Source organism: Natrix helvetica, assembly GCF_964273705.1.
Source record: "Natrix helvetica genome assembly, chromosome: 4".
In the NCBI taxonomy this organism is placed as follows: domain Eukaryota; kingdom Metazoa; phylum Chordata; class Lepidosauria; order Squamata; family Natricidae; genus Natrix; species Natrix helvetica.
Genome location: NC_138550.1, coordinates 66,996,560 through 67,015,392, shown reverse-complemented (window position 1 = coordinate 67,015,392; position 18,833 = coordinate 66,996,560). Strand labels below are relative to the sequence as shown.

General features: G+C 40.1%; 1 protein-coding gene across 1 annotated transcript; it reads right to left on the bottom strand.

Annotated features, from left to right (window-relative positions):
* Nucleotides 1-577: 577 nt before the first annotated feature.
* Nucleotides 578-3,165, bottom strand: LOC309390758 (protocadherin alpha-5-like). The gene has a single exon (XM_081950462.1). The coding sequence runs from the start codon at nt 3,076-3,078 to the stop codon at nt 703-705; it is 2,376 nt and encodes a 791-aa protein (XP_081806588.1). The 5' UTR covers nt 3,079-3,165; the 3' UTR covers nt 578-702.
* Between the last annotated feature and the right edge of the window lie 15,668 nt (nt 3,166-18,833).

Genomic DNA, 18,833 nt, shown 5'->3' with positions numbered 1-18,833 from the left:
CACTTCCTTCCAGAGCATCCCAACTTCATCAACCTAGGGGCTGCCTGTTTACCGCCGGCTTGAAGAACTTCCCTTGGGTCAATCAGGGACTTTGCTATGTCCCTGAGACCAGCAAGGCTTTGTCTTCATGGTCACTGTTTCTACGGGATGGTTTAGGTCCAGCTGGACCATCCAGCGGCAAAAGTATCAACAGCGGTCTCAGAGTGTCGATACCGCACATTGTGTCATCACGACGTGGCTCCTCCTTCCCCCCAAAGGTCTACTTTCTAACATGACAATGATCTAAACACACAGTCAAGACAACACAGGAGTCACTTAGGAGCGACTCTGAGTGTCTAGAGTGGCCAGCCAGAGCCCTGACTTGAACCCTATTGAATATCTCTGCAGGGACCAGAAAATGGCTGTCCACTGATTGTCACCATTCAACCTGACTGAGCATGTGAGGATTTGCAAGGAAGAATGGCAGAAAATACCCAAATTGAGGTGTGCAAAGTTTGTTGCATTATATTCAAAAAGAATCTTGTCTGCAATTGCTGACAAAGGTCCTTCAACAAAGTACTGAGTCAAGGGTCTGAATACTTATGTCAATGTGATATTTCAGTTTTCTTTTTAATAAATTTACAGGAATTTCTAAAATTCTGTTTTCACTTTGATCCTAAAGTGATAAAACAAAAATACAATTTTGAATTACTATCAACAACTTCAAAACCAGAAACTCACCTCTTTAGCTGAATCTGGGATCAATTCTGTCCCATTCCTAAATTCCCCATTATTTGCAAAAATAGGAATGTTGGGACTGAAAATCATAAGGTCACTCTTGGCACCAGCCTCTGCACTCACACCTGCCAGGATGTGGCTGTGACGATTGGAATAGGACCAGCTGCCCACTTCACTTGTGCACACCAGAGTGGCCATGCCAGGGTCATAAACCATGGATTCCTTTGACTTGCAGTGGCATCGCAGAGTCATGTAGATGAGAGTGGCCAGCAAGAAGAGGCTGGAAACAGAGCAGATGGCAATGATCAGATAGACGTTGATTGAGTCTACCAGGGGCACAAAGCTTTTCCCTGATCTTTGAAGATTAATATCCATTTTGATTGTCTGACCACTTGTCACAAGTGACAGACTCAGGGTAGCTGTGGCTGAGAGTTGAGGTTTTCCATGGTCATTCACAAGAACCAACACACTCTGGATTTTGCTGCCTTCTGATTCATCCAGAGAATATTTGGTACTCACCTCACCGCTATACTGCCCTACAGTCCATGGACCAATGCTTTCTTCAGCTAGTTCATATCTTAGCCATGCATTGTATCCAGAATCTGCATCCAAGGCATGGATCTTGCCTACAATATGCCCAGCCATCACAGGGACCACGAGAAGAATCAGGTTCTCTTCTGATGATCCTGACACAACAGGTGCATTGTCATTTTCATCCATCACAAAGACTTGAACAGTTGCATTGCCACATAAGGAAGGAAGTCCAGCATCTTTGGCTCTCACCTGGAACTCCAGTAGTTTCAACTCCTCATAGTCCAAGGACTGCAAAGCATAGAGTTTTCCACTCTCTGAATGTACAGAGATGTAGCTTGACAATGGCCAAATCTTCTCATCTATCCAATAAGTGATCAGACCATTCTCAGCTATGTCTGGGTCTGCAGCAGATATTGTGAAGATGTGAGCACCAGGGGGATTGTTCTCTTTCACAAACACTGTGTAGAACAGCTGTGGGAAAGCAGGTGCATTGTCATTTATGTCACTGATAGGAACTACAAGGGTGAGACTGGAAGACAGTGGTGGAATGCCTTGATCTTCCACTGTGAGAACCATCCTGTATTCAGCCACCTGCTCCCTATCCAAAGGTGCTCCAACAATCAGGGAATAGTAATTCTTGAATGTGGACTCTATTTTGAAAGGCAGCTCAGAAGGCTGTAGTACACAGGTTACTTGTCCATTGATTCCAGAATCCTTGTCTGAAGCACTGAGGATAGCTACCACAGTCCCTGGAGTGGAATCCTCTGGCAATGGCACAGAAAGAGAATTCACAAATACTTCTGGAATATTATCATTCATGTCCAATACATCAACAAAAACTTCACAATGTCCTGATAATGGAGAACTGCCTTTATCTTCTGCAACAATTTGAAGTTCATAGAAATTAATATCTTCATAGTCCAATTTCCCAATCACTTTGATTTCCCCAGTATCAGAATTTATACTGAAGAGCCGTGTGACATCTAGAGGGAGGCTATTACTAAAAAAATAAAAGATTTCCCTATTAATACCCTCATCTAAGTCTGTAGCATTTAGATTAATAACTAATGATCCGCTATCTGTATTTTCTAGCACCTTTATCTTGTAAACAGATTGGTTAAACACAGGAGGGTTGTCATTGACATCCAGCACATTGATGACTAGCTGAACAGTTCCTGTGAGTTTTGGATCACCCCCATCAGCGGCTGTCAGTACTAAATGATGCACAGGGCTCTCCTCTCTGTCAAGTGGAACCTTCAGTACAAGAACTACAGATTTGCTGACATCTTCATTATTTCCTGAATCAAGAATAAAATGGTTGTTTCGGCTTAGCTTGTAGGTTAACAGAGCATTTGTACCAATATCTGCATCAGAAGCTCTCTCTAAGGCGAATCGTATCCTATATGTTATCAATTCTGCTATGCTCAGGATCTGTTCCCTGGCTGAGAAGATGGGAGCATTGTCATTCATGTCTTTGATTTCAACCTCCACATGGAAGAACCTCAGAGGTTTCTCCACAATCACCTCCAGATGAAGGACACAGTCTGTATTCTTGGCACACAGCTCTTCCCTGTCTATCCGGGAATTTACAAACAAGATCCCATTCTGCAGGTTTACCTCAAAATAGTCCTTCTCTCCTTTGGACAGCATCCGGAACATCCGAGGCACCAACTCGCTCACCTCCAACCCCAGATCCTGGGCAATGCGGCCCACAAAGGTGCCGTGTTGAGATTCCTCCAGCACAGAATAATGGAGCTGGCCGCTCCCCATTTTCCAGGCGGTGTGGAGTAGAAGTAGCTGCAGCAGCCCCTTCAGCCAGGTAAGCATTGCAGACAGAGGCACAACACCAGCAAGCTTTTCTCTTTTTCTCTAAATATCTTGTCTCAAAGGTGTCAGGAGCAGAGCCCATCTACCCCAGCCATACTGGTTCATAGATTGAATCTTGGCTTGTTGAGATTTTTCTGTTGTTTGATATTTCCCTTGTGGATCTAGCTGGCTGGAATGTCTGTCCTTTTAAGGGAGGGGCTTTGCATTTTCAGTTTCACTTAGAAGGTTTCCTTAGGAAACACTGACCTCTTGTGACTGAATTTCAAATGGATGAAACAGATTTCCGTTCTTAATTCACAACAGATTTCTAATAAACTTTCAGTATTGATAAGCATATATGTTTCCATAGACTGGTTGGAGTTAATTTATATATTTCTGTATTACTGTAACTTTGTCATTTTTCTTCTAATCATTGAATGAGCCCCAAGAAGCGTAATAGCTTAGTTTCAGCATACTGATTCAATACTGTTAAGAAGTATCTAATGAGAGGAAAAAATAACAAGGCACTACAGAGAGAAATGTGTGTCTTATCATACATACAGTAGATACTTGATTTCCACATATTTAGTAGGCCCAAGAATATGGGAAGAAATCCTCAGGTCAAAGGGTGTGTAGGATATTTAGAAACATCTCAAAATTAAGATTTTGTTGATACAATTGCATACTATTCCAATGAGAAAAAAAAGGTGCAATTTAGAAAAACATTGTGGATACATAGGAAGCTTTGGTCTGAAATAAGACTGAAAGAACATGTATAGAAAATAGAATGTTGGCATTATCATCATATAGGTTTATTAGCAAGCAGACAAGTCTGTAAAAAGAAAATAAGAAAGTCTAACATTTAAAAAGTATTTTAGGTTCCAAGGAAACTAAGAGCAACCAAAATCAGTTTTGGGTTTCGTCAGTAATATACGAAAGGAAAGGGGGGATCTGGTGTTATGACAGGATGGTAAAACAATAATTTGTGAGAGGGAGAGCTCAGAGCTCAAAGAATGAATGTAGAGTAATTGATATAAAGATGAAGTGACAACTAAGAAAAATAAATTTTCTAACAGAAGCACCTTGGTCAGTGTTTTGTCCTGAATATAAACCATAAGCTTTGCTCTATGTTTTTCTACATGTAAAGGACCTGGAGATTTTTTTTTTAACAGAACAAAACCTCAAGTCAGAAATCTACTCTAGAGTGTCAGATAATTTAAATAACAGCTGTAATAAGTAGTAATGCCCACTACCGTGCTTCCCTGAAAATAAGACATGCTCTTATTTTCTTTTGACCGCCGAATTAAGTGCTTGGCCTTATTTTCGGGGACGTCTTATTATTTTTGAGGTGCAGGAGGCGGTGAGAGTGGTCACCTCATGGCTGCTGCTGTGTTGCAATATTTTTGGGGAGGGGTTATTTTCGCCAGAGGGGTTATTTTTGTGTATGCACTCAAAAGCCCAATTGGGCTTATTATCCGGGGAGATCTTATTTTCAGGGAAACAGGGTAAAACTAACAAAATTCTAATTTACATTATTTTTCATAGCAAAAAAAATCACAAATACCTTATCACTGGTGGATAGAGTAATTTATTTTGGCCTTAATTTGGTACTATTGTCATATACTAGAAAGTATAGAATAACTTTATTGACCAAGTGTGATTAGACACACCAGGAATTTGTCTTCAATGCATAAGCTATCAGTGTACATGCAGAACAATAAAATAATAATAATCAGAATAATAAAGTGATAATAATCAGAATAATGATACCAACATGAGAAGAAGGTGGAACAAATGAGAAGGATAAAAATAATACAGCCATACCACATGGGTAAATCTACTTAGGTATAAGATAGTGCTGTGGGAATTAGATGTTCAGCAGAGTGATGGCATGAGGGGGAAAAAACGACTGTGTCCAGTTGTTTTGGCATGCACTGGCCTATAGTGTTAGAACTATAGGGAGAGGAAGAGTTGGAACAGTTTATGTCCAGGATGTGAGGGGATCTGTAGAAACTTTCTCAGTCCTCCTTCTCAGTCCTTCTTCGTGCCCGTGCAATAATTAGGCCCTCAGTGGAAAACAGGCTAGTTGTGGTGGGATTTTCGGCAATCCTAACTATCCATTGAAATCTGTACCTGTCCTGTTTGGTTGCTGTACCAAACCAGACGGTTATAGAAGTACAAAAAGGTAAAGTTTCCCCAAGCACATAAGTGCTAGTTGTTTCTGACTCTAGGGGGCGGTGTTCATCTCTGTTTCAAAGCTGAAGAGCCAGCCCAGTCCGAAGATGTCTCCGTGGTAATGTGGCGGGAATTCTGGGAATTGAAATCCACATACCTTAAAGTTGACAAGATTGGGAAAGATTGAAATGTCAATCAATAAAATCTATAAAATAAGATCAATAAAATAGAATTGCACTATTTCTTGGGTTCTGTTAACTTGACTGGGTCTGGGTCAGAAGGCTGAGATGTTTGTGCTTATTGGTAAGGATGAATTTTAATACATTCCTTGAGCCAAAAAGATATTCATTGGACGGAAACACCATTCAGAAGGAAATTAGAAACACCTTGGGAGCAAGTAACCGCATTGTTAACATTTCTTTCCCTTCCTCTGTAGAGAGCATCCTGGGAGCAGAGATCAAAGTGGAAAATTCCAAGTATCAAGGAGAGGAACTGGAGTCAAGATGGAGAGATCAAGAGTTTAATTCGGAGAATCTGCCAATAAAAGTAGAAATGGAAGAAGAAAGTTACAAGTCAAGAGAGCAACTACAGCAGAAGCCTGTCCATACTTCACTTCAACAGGACTTTACTACTGCTCTTACTGAAAATGCCACTATGTCCAAACAGAATAATGTGCCCTTATTCTCCCAATATGATAGAAGATAAGACAATCAAGTGGAACCGAATTCATTAGCTTGTATGGAGAAATTGGGACAATGTTCACAAAGGTTTGAGGAGAAGCTACCAGCATACTTCAACGATGAGTCAAGAAGAGGAATATATCCTAAGTGAGCAAAGAGTTGAAATCTTTGTTTAAAAAATCATGCTTTTTGCACCCAGAGGAGGAAAACTCCTGAGCCTCCTGTCAGGAAAAAGAATGCTTTGGAGGCCAAATATTTTTTGAGCCCAAAATGAAAAACCCTTGAGGGGACTTCAATCAGGATGGAATTTCATGCTTAAAAATGGTATATCTTGCTGTTTGTAAAAAATCAAGCTTTTTGCACCCAGAGGAGGAAAACTCCTGAGCCTGCTGTCAAATAAATGGGTGCTTTGGAGGCCAAATATTTTTTGAGCCCAAATTTAAAAACCCTTGAGGGGACTTGGCTCAAGGGTTTCCCTGCCTCCTCCAATCTCCCAAAGTTCTTTCCCCACCTTGTGATAGCTTTCTACTGGATTCCCCTCTGTCCTGCCTCCTCAGATCTCCTAAAGTTCTTTCACCACCTTGTGATAGATTTCTATAGGATTCCCCTCTGACCTGCCTCCTCTGATCTCCCAGTTCTTTACCCAGTGTGAGATAGCTTTCTACTGGATACCACTCTGTCCTACATCCTCAAATCTCCCAAAGTTCTTTCCTCAGTGAGTGATAGCTTTCTACTGGATTTCACTCTGTCCTGCCTTTTCAGAACTCTGAAAGTTCTTTCCCCACTGTGTGATAGCATTCTACTGGATTCCCCTCTGTTTTGCCTTTTCAGATCTCCCAAAGTTCTTTCCCCAGTGAGTGATAGCTTTCTACTGGATTCCCCTCTGCCCTGCATTTTCAGATCTCCCAAAGTTTTTCCCCCAGCATGTGATAGCTATCTACTGGATGCCCCTCGGTCCTGCCTTTTCAGAACTCTCAAAGTTCTTTGCCCACCTTGTGATAGCTTTCTACTAGATTCCCCTCTATCCTGCCTCCTCCAATCTCCTAAAGTTCTTTTCCCAGTGTGTGATAGCTTTCTACAGGATTTCCCTCTGTCCTGCCATTTCCAAACTCCCAAAGTTCTTTCCCCACCTTGTGATAGCTTTCTACTGGATTCCCCTATGTCCTACATCCTCAGATCTCCTAAAGTTCTTTCCTCAGTGAGTGATAGATTTCTACTGGATTTCACTCTGTCCTGCCTTTTGAGAACTCTGAAAGTTCTTTTCCCACCTTGTGATAGCTTTCTACTAGATTCCCCTCTATCCTGCCTCCTCCAATCTCCTAAAGTTCTTTTCCCAGTGTGTGATAGCTTTCTACAGGATTTCCCTCTGTCCTGCCTTTTCCAAACTCCCAAAGTTCTTTCCCCACCTTGTGATAGCTTTCTACTGGATTCCACTATGTCCTACATCCTCAGATCTCCTAAAGTTCTTTCCTCAGTGAGTGATAGATTTCTACTGGATTTCACTCAGTCCTGCCTTTTCCAAACTCCCAAAGTTCTTTCCCCACCTTGTGATAGCTTTCTACTGGAATCCCCTCTGTCCTACCTCCTCTGATCTCACAGTTCATTACCCAGTGTGAGATAGATTGCTACTGGATCCCCCTCTATCCTGCCTCCTCCAATCTCCAGAAGTTCTTTCCACACCTTGTGATAGCTTTGTACAGGATTCCCCTCTGTCCTGCCTTTTCAGCTATGCCAGTTGTTGTCCCATCATTTGATATCTTTCTACTGGATTCCCCTATGTCCTGCCTTTTCAGAACTCCCAAAGTTCTTTCCCCACCTTGTGATAGGTTTCTACTGGATTCCCCTCTGTCCTGCATTTTCAGATCTCCCAAAGTTCTTTCCCCACCTTGTGATAGCTTTCTACTGGATTCCCCTCTGTCCTACCTCCTCTGATCTCACAGTTCATTACCCAGTGTGAGATAGATTGCTACTGGATCCCCCTCTATCCTGCCTCCTCCAATCTCCAGAAGTTCTTTCCACACCTTGTGATAGCTTTGTACAGGATTCCCCTCTGTCCTGCCTTTTCAGCTATCCCAGTTGTTGCCCCATCATTTGATATCTTTGTACTGGATTCCCCTATGTCCTGCCTTTTCAGAACTCCCAAAGTTCTTTCCCCACCTTGTGATAGGTTTATACTGGATTGCCCTCTGTCCTGCCTCCTCAGATCTCCCAAAGTTCTTTCCCCAGTGTGTTATAGCTTTCTACTAGAGTCCCCTCTGTCCTGCCTTTTATATCTCCCAAAGTTCTTTCCCCAGCGCATGATAGCTTTCTACTGGATTCCCTCTTTCCAGCCTCCTCCGATCTCCCAAAGTTCTTTCCCCACCTTGTGATAGCTTTCTACTGGATTCCCCTCTGCCATGCCTTTTCAGATCTCCTAAAGTTTTTCCCCCTGCATGTGATAGCAATCTACTGGATTCCCCTCTGTCCTGCCTTTTCAGACCTCCCCCTTTCATATCTTGCGTACTGTCTCTTGCTCCGTCTAGAAGAGTCTTGTGTTTTTCCATGAAGGCTTCCGCCTCCATCACTGTGTTGATTCTCACTCTACCACCCTCCCAGAAAATCAACAACCCTTCTGGTATTAGCCATCTAAACCAGATATTTTTTTCATACAATTTTTTAGCTAAAGAGGAAAAAATGTTCCTCTTATCTCTTGGTATCTGTTTTAAAATGGTTATTTCTTTATCCTTATATCCTAAAGGTTCCCCCCTTTGAACCCTTAAGATCTCATCTCTTGTAGTCTTTCTAAAAAATTTAACATGAACTTCCCTTAGAACATTGTATGTTCTAGCATATGCTGAATTAATTCTATATATCAGATCAATATCCCACCCTAGCTGTTGTTTATCTCTTTTAATATAGTCTGCTAACATTGTTATCATAGTCTCCCTCAAATCTTCACCAGAGACAGTTGATTTGTAGCGGCAATAGAAGAGGGGGAAGAAACGCCAATCTGCCAATCTTAACACTTTTCCAAGATCGAAGAGTCTTAAGAAAGCTGCTAATCCTTATTTACTTATTTGTTCAGAAAAGAAGAGACCCCGGGAGAACTCCCCTCTCACCGCATTTTAGCTGTTGCCTTCACGTGTAACATTTCTTCCGATCCACTCAGGACGAAGGGGCGCGCATGCACCTACGCCTTCCGGCACATGTCCTTCATCCTCAGAAACCGGAAGTAGAATCCAGAAACCAGAAGTAGAATCCAGAAACCAGAAGTAGAATCCTCCAGTGTATGATAGCTTTCTACTGGATTCCCATCTGTCCTGCCTCCTCTGATCTCCCAGCTCTTTACCCAGTGTGAGATAGCTTTCTATAGGATTCCCCTCTGTCTTGCCTTTCAGATCTCCCAAAGTTCTTTCCCCACCTTGTGATAGCTTTCTACTGGATTCCCCTCTGTCCTGCCTCCTTAGATCTCCCAGTTCTTTTCCCAGTGTGAGATAACATTTTACTGAATTCCCCTCTGTCCTGCCTCCTCCAATCTCCACAGGTTCTTTCCACACCTTGTGATTGCTTTCTACAGGATTCCCCTCTGTCCTGCCTTTTCAGCTATCCCAGTTGTTGCCCCAGCGTTTGATAGCTTTCTACTGGATTCCCTGTTTTCCAGCATCCTTCAATCTCCCAAAGTTCTTTGCCCACCTTGTGATAGCTTTCTACTGGATTCACCTCTGTCCTGCCTTTTCAGATCTCCCAAAGTTCTTTCCCCAGTGTATGATAGCTTTCTAATGGATTCCCCTCTGCCATACCTTTTCAGATCTCCCAAAGTTTTTTCCCCTGCATGTGATAGCAATCTACTGGATTCCCCTCTGTCCTGCCTTTTCAGAACTCTCAAAGTTCCTTGCCCACCTTGTGATAGCTTTCTACTGGATTCCCCTCTGTCCTGCCTTTTCCGGACTCTCAAAGCTCTTTGCCCACCTTGTGATATTTTTCTACAGGATTCCCCTCAATCCTGCCTCCTCTGATCTCCCAGTTCTTCAACCAGTGTGAGATAGCTTTCTACTGGATTCCCCTCTATCCTGCCTCCTCCAATCTCCAGAAGTTCTTTCCACATCTTGTGATAGCTTTCTACAGGATTCCCCTTTGTCCTGCCTTTTCAGCTATCCCAGTTCTTGCTCCAGTGTTTGATAGCTTTCTACTGGATTTCCTGCTTTCCAGCATCCTCCAATCTCCCAAAGTTCTTTCCCCACTGTGTGATAGCATTCTACTGGATTCCCCTCTGTGTTGCCTTTTCAGATCTCCCAAAGTTCTTTCCCCAGTGTGTAATAGCATTCTACTGGATTCCCCTCTGTCCTGCATTTTCAGATCTCCCAAAGTTCTTTCCCCACCTTGTGATATTTTTCTACAGGATTCCCCTCAGTCCTGCCTCCTCTGATCTCCAAGTTCTTTACATAGTGTGAGATAGCTTTCTACTGGATTCCCCTCTATCCTGCCTCCTCTAATCTCCAGAAGTTCTTTCCACATCTTGCCATAGCTTTCTACAGGACTCCCCTCTGTCCTGCCTTTTCAGTTATCCCAGTTGTTGCCTCAGCATTTGATATCTTTCTACTGGATTCCCTGCTTCCCAGCATCCTCCAATCTCCCAAAGTTCTTTCCCCATTGTGTGATAGCATTCTACTGGATTCCCTCTGTCCTGCCTTTTCAGAACTCTCAAAGTCCTTTCCCCACTTTGTGATAGCTTTCTACTGGAATCCCCTCTGTCCTGCCTCCTCCAATCTCCTGAAGTTCTTTCCCCAACATGTAGTAGCTTTCTAATGGATTCCCCTCTGTCCTGCCTTTTCAGAAAGCCCAAAGTTCTTTGCCCACCTTGTGATAGCTTTCTACTGGATTCCCCTCTGTCCTTCCTCCTCCAATCTCCCAAAGTTCTTTCCCCACCTTGTGATAGCTTTCTACAGGATTCCCCTCTGTCCTGCCTTTTCAGCTATCCCAGTTGTTGCCCCAGCGTTTGATAGCTTTCTACTGGATTCCCCTCTTTCCAGCATCCTCCAATCTCCCAAAGTCCCAGTCTGTGATAGCTTTCTACTGGATTCCCCTCTGTCTTGCCTTTTCGGATCTCCCAAAGTTCTTTCCCCACCTTGTGATAGCTTTCTACTGGAATCAACTCTGTCCTGCCTCCTCTGATCTCCCAAAGTTCTTTCCCATGTGTGTGATAGCTTTCTACTGGATTCCCCTCTGTCCTGCCTCCTCCAATCTCCCAAAGGTATTTCCCCAGCACGTGATAGCTTTCTACTGGATTCCCCTATGTCCTACCTCCTCCGATCTCCCAAAGTTCTTTCCCAAATGTGTGATAGCTTTCTATTGGATTCCCCTCTACCTTGCCTTTCGGATCTCCCAAAGTTCTTTCCCCAGTGTGTGATATCACTACTGGATTCACCTCTGTCCTGCCTCTTCAGATCTCCTAAAGTTATTTCCCCAGTGTATGATAGCTTTCTTTTTTTTTTTTTTTTTGAATTTTTTTTTTGTTGATTTTTACAAATATTTTGGGGGAAAGGGTACATAGGTATGGAGAAAATTTTTGACAGCTACATCATACGGAAGGTGGTGCTCCCCTGTGATCTCATATCTTTCTCTTATTTTTGTATGTATCAAAATATCATTATTGGACTTCCTGTGGTGACGTCAGTGGAGGAATGGGAGCTCTCCTGATCTTTAATTCCAACTTCTTTGTTTGGGATCATATTTGAGTGCTGTCGATCCTGTAGGGACCAACAGATTAAGGGGGAAACTCTGAAGACGCTGGGATGATAAGGCAAATCCTCCCAGCGGCAGGAGAAACCCACTAAACGGATGAAGAATCACTCTGCCACTTTGTCACGACTGAACAATGGGGCCACATAAGATGGGAGCAAAGATACACAGCAGCTAAAATCGAGGTATTTGTTACTACAACCCAAAGAAGAGAGAAACAACACATATCTGGCAGTAAGGTGAGCTGGAAAGAAGGAGGCTCTGAGAAGGAGATTTTGTTAGACTTTTGCCGAGGAGCTGTGAGAGCTGATTTACGAACTGTGAATTGACAGTGTAAATAACTTGAACTAAATAGCCCATAGAGAAAGCAAAATCCCGGCATGGATAACAGAAGTGGGAATTATTGAAAAGACTTGGAAAGTACAAAAGAAGTGTTCAACATTGGGATTGGTTGTTGATTTGCTGACTTTTTTTTCTTGCTCTTCTGGAACGATCAGAGGGTCCCACTTCCCACCCACCCACCCTTATTTCCCCTGGCAGCTGGACTGGTTATATTAACTGACTGACACTAACATTGATACTGAGCAGAGGGGGACATCTAGTGTATCAAAACTGGACCCTGCGGTCTGGAAAAATTAGTAACCTTTTATTACCTATTACCCTTATAACTGTTACACTGGAGAGATATCAATCTGTATAAGAAAACGGTGTGAATATAACGTTAAGATATATGATAATTAAGGATTTAAATAGAATGGAATAATACATAGGAATGTGCAGATACTGAAACGTGATATCAAGGAAGGTTAATTATTACTAAATATTGAGATAGATAATTATTGATAAGATTGATAAGACTGATAACATTGATACTGTTTATAAAGTAGAAGCAAAGTAGAACTTATATGCAAGTGTGGACAAGGATAATTAGGGGGATAAAAATGGCAACCTCAGGAAAGCTAATTTAAAAACCACATCTAATACGACTCTGGCAACACCCCCCTCCTCAAACCAAAGATCAATTGAGAGCGCACTAGGTCTGGAGAAAGGTGGAAACATGACAGAAACAACAGGGCCAGCACCAACATTGCAAAGTATGCAATTAATGCTCCAAATGATACAAGAGATGCTTATAAAAAACCAAGGAGTGACAGCTGCAAACCATGAAGAGACAAGGAGGAATCATGAAGAAGTGAAGAATGAAATAGGAGAACTAAAAGGAGATATTAAAACCGTGGATGATAAAATTGAAAAGATACAGACCACCTTAGCAATCAATGAACAGAAAATCCAGAATATTGAAACAAAATTAGAACAAACAGACCAGAAGGTGGAAAAATGGAGCTAGAATATAGACAATTGAATAAAGAATTAGAGTTATCAATAATGTGACTTGAAAATGTAAGAGCTGCATTCTATTTAAAATTCCAAAACATACCGGAAGAGGAGGAATTTCTGAAAGGGAAGATGATTGAAATCTTTGCCGAAATGCTACAGAGGAAAGAACATGAGTTGAGAGGAGATATTGATGAAGCCTACCAAGTGCATACTAATTATGCCAGAAGACACAGGCTCCCAAGAGAAGTGCATGTAAGATTTGCCAAAAAAACAACCAGAGATGAGGTATACAAAAAAACCAGAGAAGGGACGTTTACATACCAGGGAAAAGATTTGATCACACTTAACCAGATTCCACGGAGAATCCGTGAACGACGTAGACAATACCAATTTCTAACAAACCAGTTAAATAAAAACAGAATAATGTACAGATGGCTGATACCAGAAGGGGTACTGGTGACATGGCAAGGGAAAAGATATAAGATAGAGAATATAGAGGAAGCGCAGGAATTCTATGATAAATATTGTACAGGGGAAGAAGAACAAGGAAGTAAAGAGGAGCTAGAAAGGGAAAGGCGAGGCCAAGAAGAAGCATCAGAAGATAAAGAAAGAAACAGGAAAGAAGAACAGAGGCAAGAAAGAGAGAGAGCAGAAAAAGAAGGTGAGAGAGGGAAGAGTCAGATACAAACTAGAAGTAACAAGAAAAACCCCATCTAAAGATGGACCAGGAAATAACAGTTATCTCAATAAACTTGAATGGATTGAACGCACCAAAAAAAAGAGTGCAGATGTTTAACAAACTGAAGAAACTAAAGGTAGATATAATCTGCATACAGGAAGTGCATATTAAAAGGGACCATAAGAACTTATTGGAAAATAAAAAAACTAGGAAATTATACACAACACTAGCAGAAAAAAAAGAGGGATAGCAACCTATATAAAGGAAAAAATAAATTCCAAAGAAGTCTATGCTGATGAAGAAGGCAGGATACTAATGACTGAATTAGAGACAACAGAAAAACCGATACTATTAATAGTCATATATGCACCAAATCAGAAATAAGAGGAATTTTATGGGTAACTACACAACAAAATAAACGAATTAGAATATGAAAATATTTGCTTAATTGGGGACTATTATGCAATAGCGGACAAAAAAATGGACTATGAAAGCAAAAAGAAAAACAAAACCAAAAAAATACGCTGCCCAAATCCTTCTTTGAGATGGCAATCGAATACAAATTACACGATATTTGGAGAGAAAGGCACAAAACAAGAAAGCAATATAATTTTTATTCGAACCCCCATCAGTCACTATCAAGAATTGACATGGCTTGGATCTCATCTGGACTATGCAATAAAGTAGATGAAATTGAAATAGAACCAAATGAGTGGGCAGATTATAATCCAATAAAATTAAGATGGAAAGGTCAAAGAAGAAGAAAAAGATGGATGATGAATTCAAGCGTCATAAACAAAACAGAATACACTCAAATGCTGGAGAAAGAACTAAAACAATTTTTTAGAATAAATAAAAGAGAAGATACCTCAATACAAAATCTCTGAGACACTATGAAAGCATACATAAGAGGCCTTACGATTGCCTATATGGTGAGGAAAACTAGAAATCAAAAAAAGCAACAAGAATGTATGCAAAAGAAACTTATGGAAGCTGAAGATGAACTCCAGAAAGACCCAAAGAATAAAAAGAAAAAAGAAAAAAGAGAGATAATCAAACATAAGCTCAACCTAATAAATCAAAAGGAATTAGCGCAGAAAATTAAAGCAGCCAGACAAACCTATTTTGAACAAGCCAACAAACCTGGACGATGGCTGGCATACAGACTGAAGAATGAAAGAGAAAAAAGGATTATATACCAATTGAAAGACGAGGAGGGAAGGATTCAATACAAAGCAGAAGAAAAGAAGAAAATTATTCATAAATACTTCACAAAATTATACACACAAGACAGTATGGAGGAAAATAAAATAAAGCATTACTTAAACACAGCAAAGATAACCCCAATCTCAAAAGAGCAAAGGGAGGCGATAAACAGGCCAATAACGTTAGCCGAAGTGGAATCAGCTCTGAAAAACCAGAAAAGTAATAAAACACCAGGACCAGATGGAATACCGGTGGAGCTATACAAAAATAATAAAATAATACTGGAAGAATTAGGGGTAGACATGTTTAATAAAATCTTAGGAAAAGCCAAGATACCGGAAACATGGACAGAAGCAATAATATCGCTAATCCCAAAAGAAGAATCCAACCAACAAGAAATTCAAAATTACAGACCAATTTCATTATTAAATTCTGACTATAAAATATTCGCAGCAATTATGGCAGGAAGAATCAAACAGGTTTTAAATGAACGAATTCACCCAGACCAAAATGGATTTCTACCTCACAGACACATTAGAAATAATACGAGAATTATCCTAGACATAATAGAGTACTATGAGGCTCACCCAGAAAAACAAATGGTACTGGTTTTCCTTGATGCACAAAAAGCATTTGACAATGTAGTTTGGAAATTTATAATAACAGTATTGGATGAGATGAAATTCGGTGAAAAATTTATAAAAATGATAGAAGGGTTTTATAATAACCAGACAGCCAAAGTTCTGATGAATGGAGAATTAACAGAGAAGATCGAAATAAAAAAGGGAGTCAGACAGGGATGCCCCCTCTCTCCTTTGCAGTTCATACTGACTTTGGAAATTTTACTAAATGAAATTCGGAAAGACCAGGGAATAAAAGGTTTAAGAATCAAAAATGAAGAATATAAGGCACAAGCCTATGTCGATGACTTAGTATTTGTACTAGAGGACTCATTAGATTCCAGTCGAAAATTAATTCAAAAATTAGAAGAATATGGTGAAGTGGCAGGATTAAAGATCAATAAAAACAAAACAAAAATGATAACCAAAAACATGACCAAAAAACAAAAAGAGGAACTGGAAATAATAACCAATATGCAAATAGCTTAGAAAGTGAAATACCTGGGGATCTGGGTGTCGGCAAAATGTTCCACAATTAAAGATGATAACTATAACAAATTAGTGATACAAATAAAGAAAGACTTAGAAAATTGGAAAAAATATTCAACTATCACTCATGGGACGCATAGCAACAATCAAAATGAATATTTTACCAAGAATCTTATTCCTGTTGCAAGCCGCACCTATTAACCCAGGTAAAAAATTCTTTCAAGAGTTAAATAACATAACCACTAGGTTTATTTGGCAGGGACGAAAAGCGAGGATCAAACTAAAGTCATTGCAAGACAGCAAAGAGAGGGGAGGCTTAGCATTAACAAATTGGGACTTATACGCATTGGCAGTATCAATAACATGGGTGAAGGATTGGATAGAGCTAAAGAATAAAAGAATTCTGACCCTGGAAAGCCATGATTTGCAAACAGGCTGGCACACTTTCCTATGGGATGATAAAAATAAAACGCACAAATACTTTCAAAAACACTTAATTAGAAGAGCATTATTGCAAAAATGGCTCAAAAAAAAAAACTCATTACGTGAAAATCCCGAATTGGCTATCACTGACAGAGAGGACGACTCACCCAAATTTTATAGATTGGAACAAAATACTAAGATATAGAGACTTAATCGATAGACAGGGAAACTTAGAAACAATGGAAGAATTGGCAGAACAGAACATGAAAGTGGACTGGTTAACCTACCTGCAAATCAAAACTAAATACAATAATGATACCAAATTATATGACATTGAAACAGAATCACACGAATTGGATAAAATCATCCAAAGCCCAGATAGAAAAATGGTAGGGAGAATATATAAATTTCTCCTGAAATATAAAATGGAAGAGGAAATTGTGAAAGAACAAATGATAAAATGGGCACAGAACTTTGGACACAATATTGAATTAGACAAATGGGAAAAATTTTGGGGAACAAACTTAAAAATGACACTCTCAGTCACATACAAGGAAAACCAGTATAAAATGTTTTATAGATGGCACCTGGCACCAACAAGCTTAGCTAAAATATCGTCAAATACATCCCCAAAATGTTGGAAATGCGAATTGATACACGGAACGTATTACCACTTATGGTGGACCTATGAGGAGGCTAAAAAGTTTTGGAAAAAGATCAAAAACTGGCTGGAGGCAATAACGGGAGTTAAAATAGAATGGAAACCAGAAATCTTCTTACTAGGATTACCGCCTACAAAATACAAAAAAGAAACCCAGTACTTAATATTGCATATAATAACGGCGGCAAGGATTGCCTATGCCCAGAAATGGAAAAACAAGCTAACTCCAAGTGAAGATGAAATAATAAGAAAGGTGATGGACTGTGCTGAAATGGACAAGCTAACTAAAGAAATCCAGGGAAAAGAAGAATCAGAATTCTATCAGATATGGGATAAATGGAGGAAAGAAATAAGAATCCTAGGCGATAAACAAGCAGAATGTGGTAGCTCTTACAGATTGTTGTCGGTGTTAAAATGCTTATTCATTGGATAATATAAATACGAATGATTCTGGATAAAAGTACTTTCAAACAAATGCAGTTAAAGGAGAATGTTGGTATTTTGACGGTCTAAAGATATTTGATTTAAAATGCACAATTCAATTTGAATGAAATATAAAGAATGATTGTAGTAATGCACGGAATTTAATTGTAACCAATCGACATGCTAGCTGGAAGATGTATTGAAGAATGTTTTGTGTGTGTGTTATCTGTCTAATTAAAACAATAAAATTAAAAAAAATTAAAAATATCATTATTACATACATATTAGCAGTTAAAGTTTACCTCAAATTCTTCAACATCTTCCATTATTTACTTTATATCACTTCTAACCATTTCATTGTATCAACAATTGCAGTGCAATTTCAGTTCACTTTTGTGACCTGAGCCTAATTGCTGCCTCCTCTCCCCAATCTGCTGGCAGAGCCATGGCCCCTCCCCCTTTCATATCTTGCGTACTGTCTCTTGCTCCGTCTAGAAGAGTCTTGTGTTTTTCCATGAAGGCTTCCGCCTCCATCACTGTATTGATTCTCACTCTACCACCCTCTCAGAAAATCAACAACCCTTCTGGTATTAGCCATCTAAACCAGATATTTTTTTTCATACAATTTTTTAGCTAAAGAGGAAAATTTTTTCCTCTTATCTCTTACTTTCTTTGGTATCTGTTTTAAAATGGTTATTTCTTTATCCTTATATCCTAAAGGTTCCCCCCTTTGAACCCTTAGGATCTCATCTCTTGTAGTCTTTCTAAAAAATTTAACATGAACTTCCCTTAGAACATTGTATGTTCTAGCATATGCTGAATTAATTCTATATATCAGATCAATATCCCACCCTAGCTATTGTTTATCTCTTTTAATATAGTCTGCTAACATTGTTATCATAGTCTCCCTCAAATCTTCACCAGAGACAGTTGATTTGTAGCGGCAATAGAAGAGGAGGAAGAAACGGCGTTTTGGTTCAGCCCTCCCAGGGGGTCAGAGAACAACAGTTCAAAAAGTTTCCATGTATAGTTTATAAAGTCAGCTCACATTCTTTCTTTTGCAATTGTTCTAGAAAGTCATTGTCCCATTGCTTGAAAGAAGTGAATATCAAGAGTTTTTTCCCAATTCTCTCTCTCTCCTCCGAGAGAGAGATCGTGTAAAACCACTTTTCCGAGGGGGGGGGGAAGAAATCCCCACCTCCAATCTTAACACTTTTCCAAGATCGAAGAGTCTTAAGAAAGCTGCTAATCCTTATTTACTTATTTGTTCAGAAAAGAAGAGACCCCGGGAGAGCTCCCCTCTCACCGCATTTTAGTTGTTGCCTTCACGTGTAACATTTCTTCCGATCCCCTCAGGACGAAGG

Excerpts from the sequence above, each read along its gene's own strand:
- LOC309390758 (XM_081950462.1), bottom strand. The coding sequence starts at position 3,078 with ATGCTTACCTGGCTGAAGGGGCTGCTGCAGCTACTTCTACTCCACACC.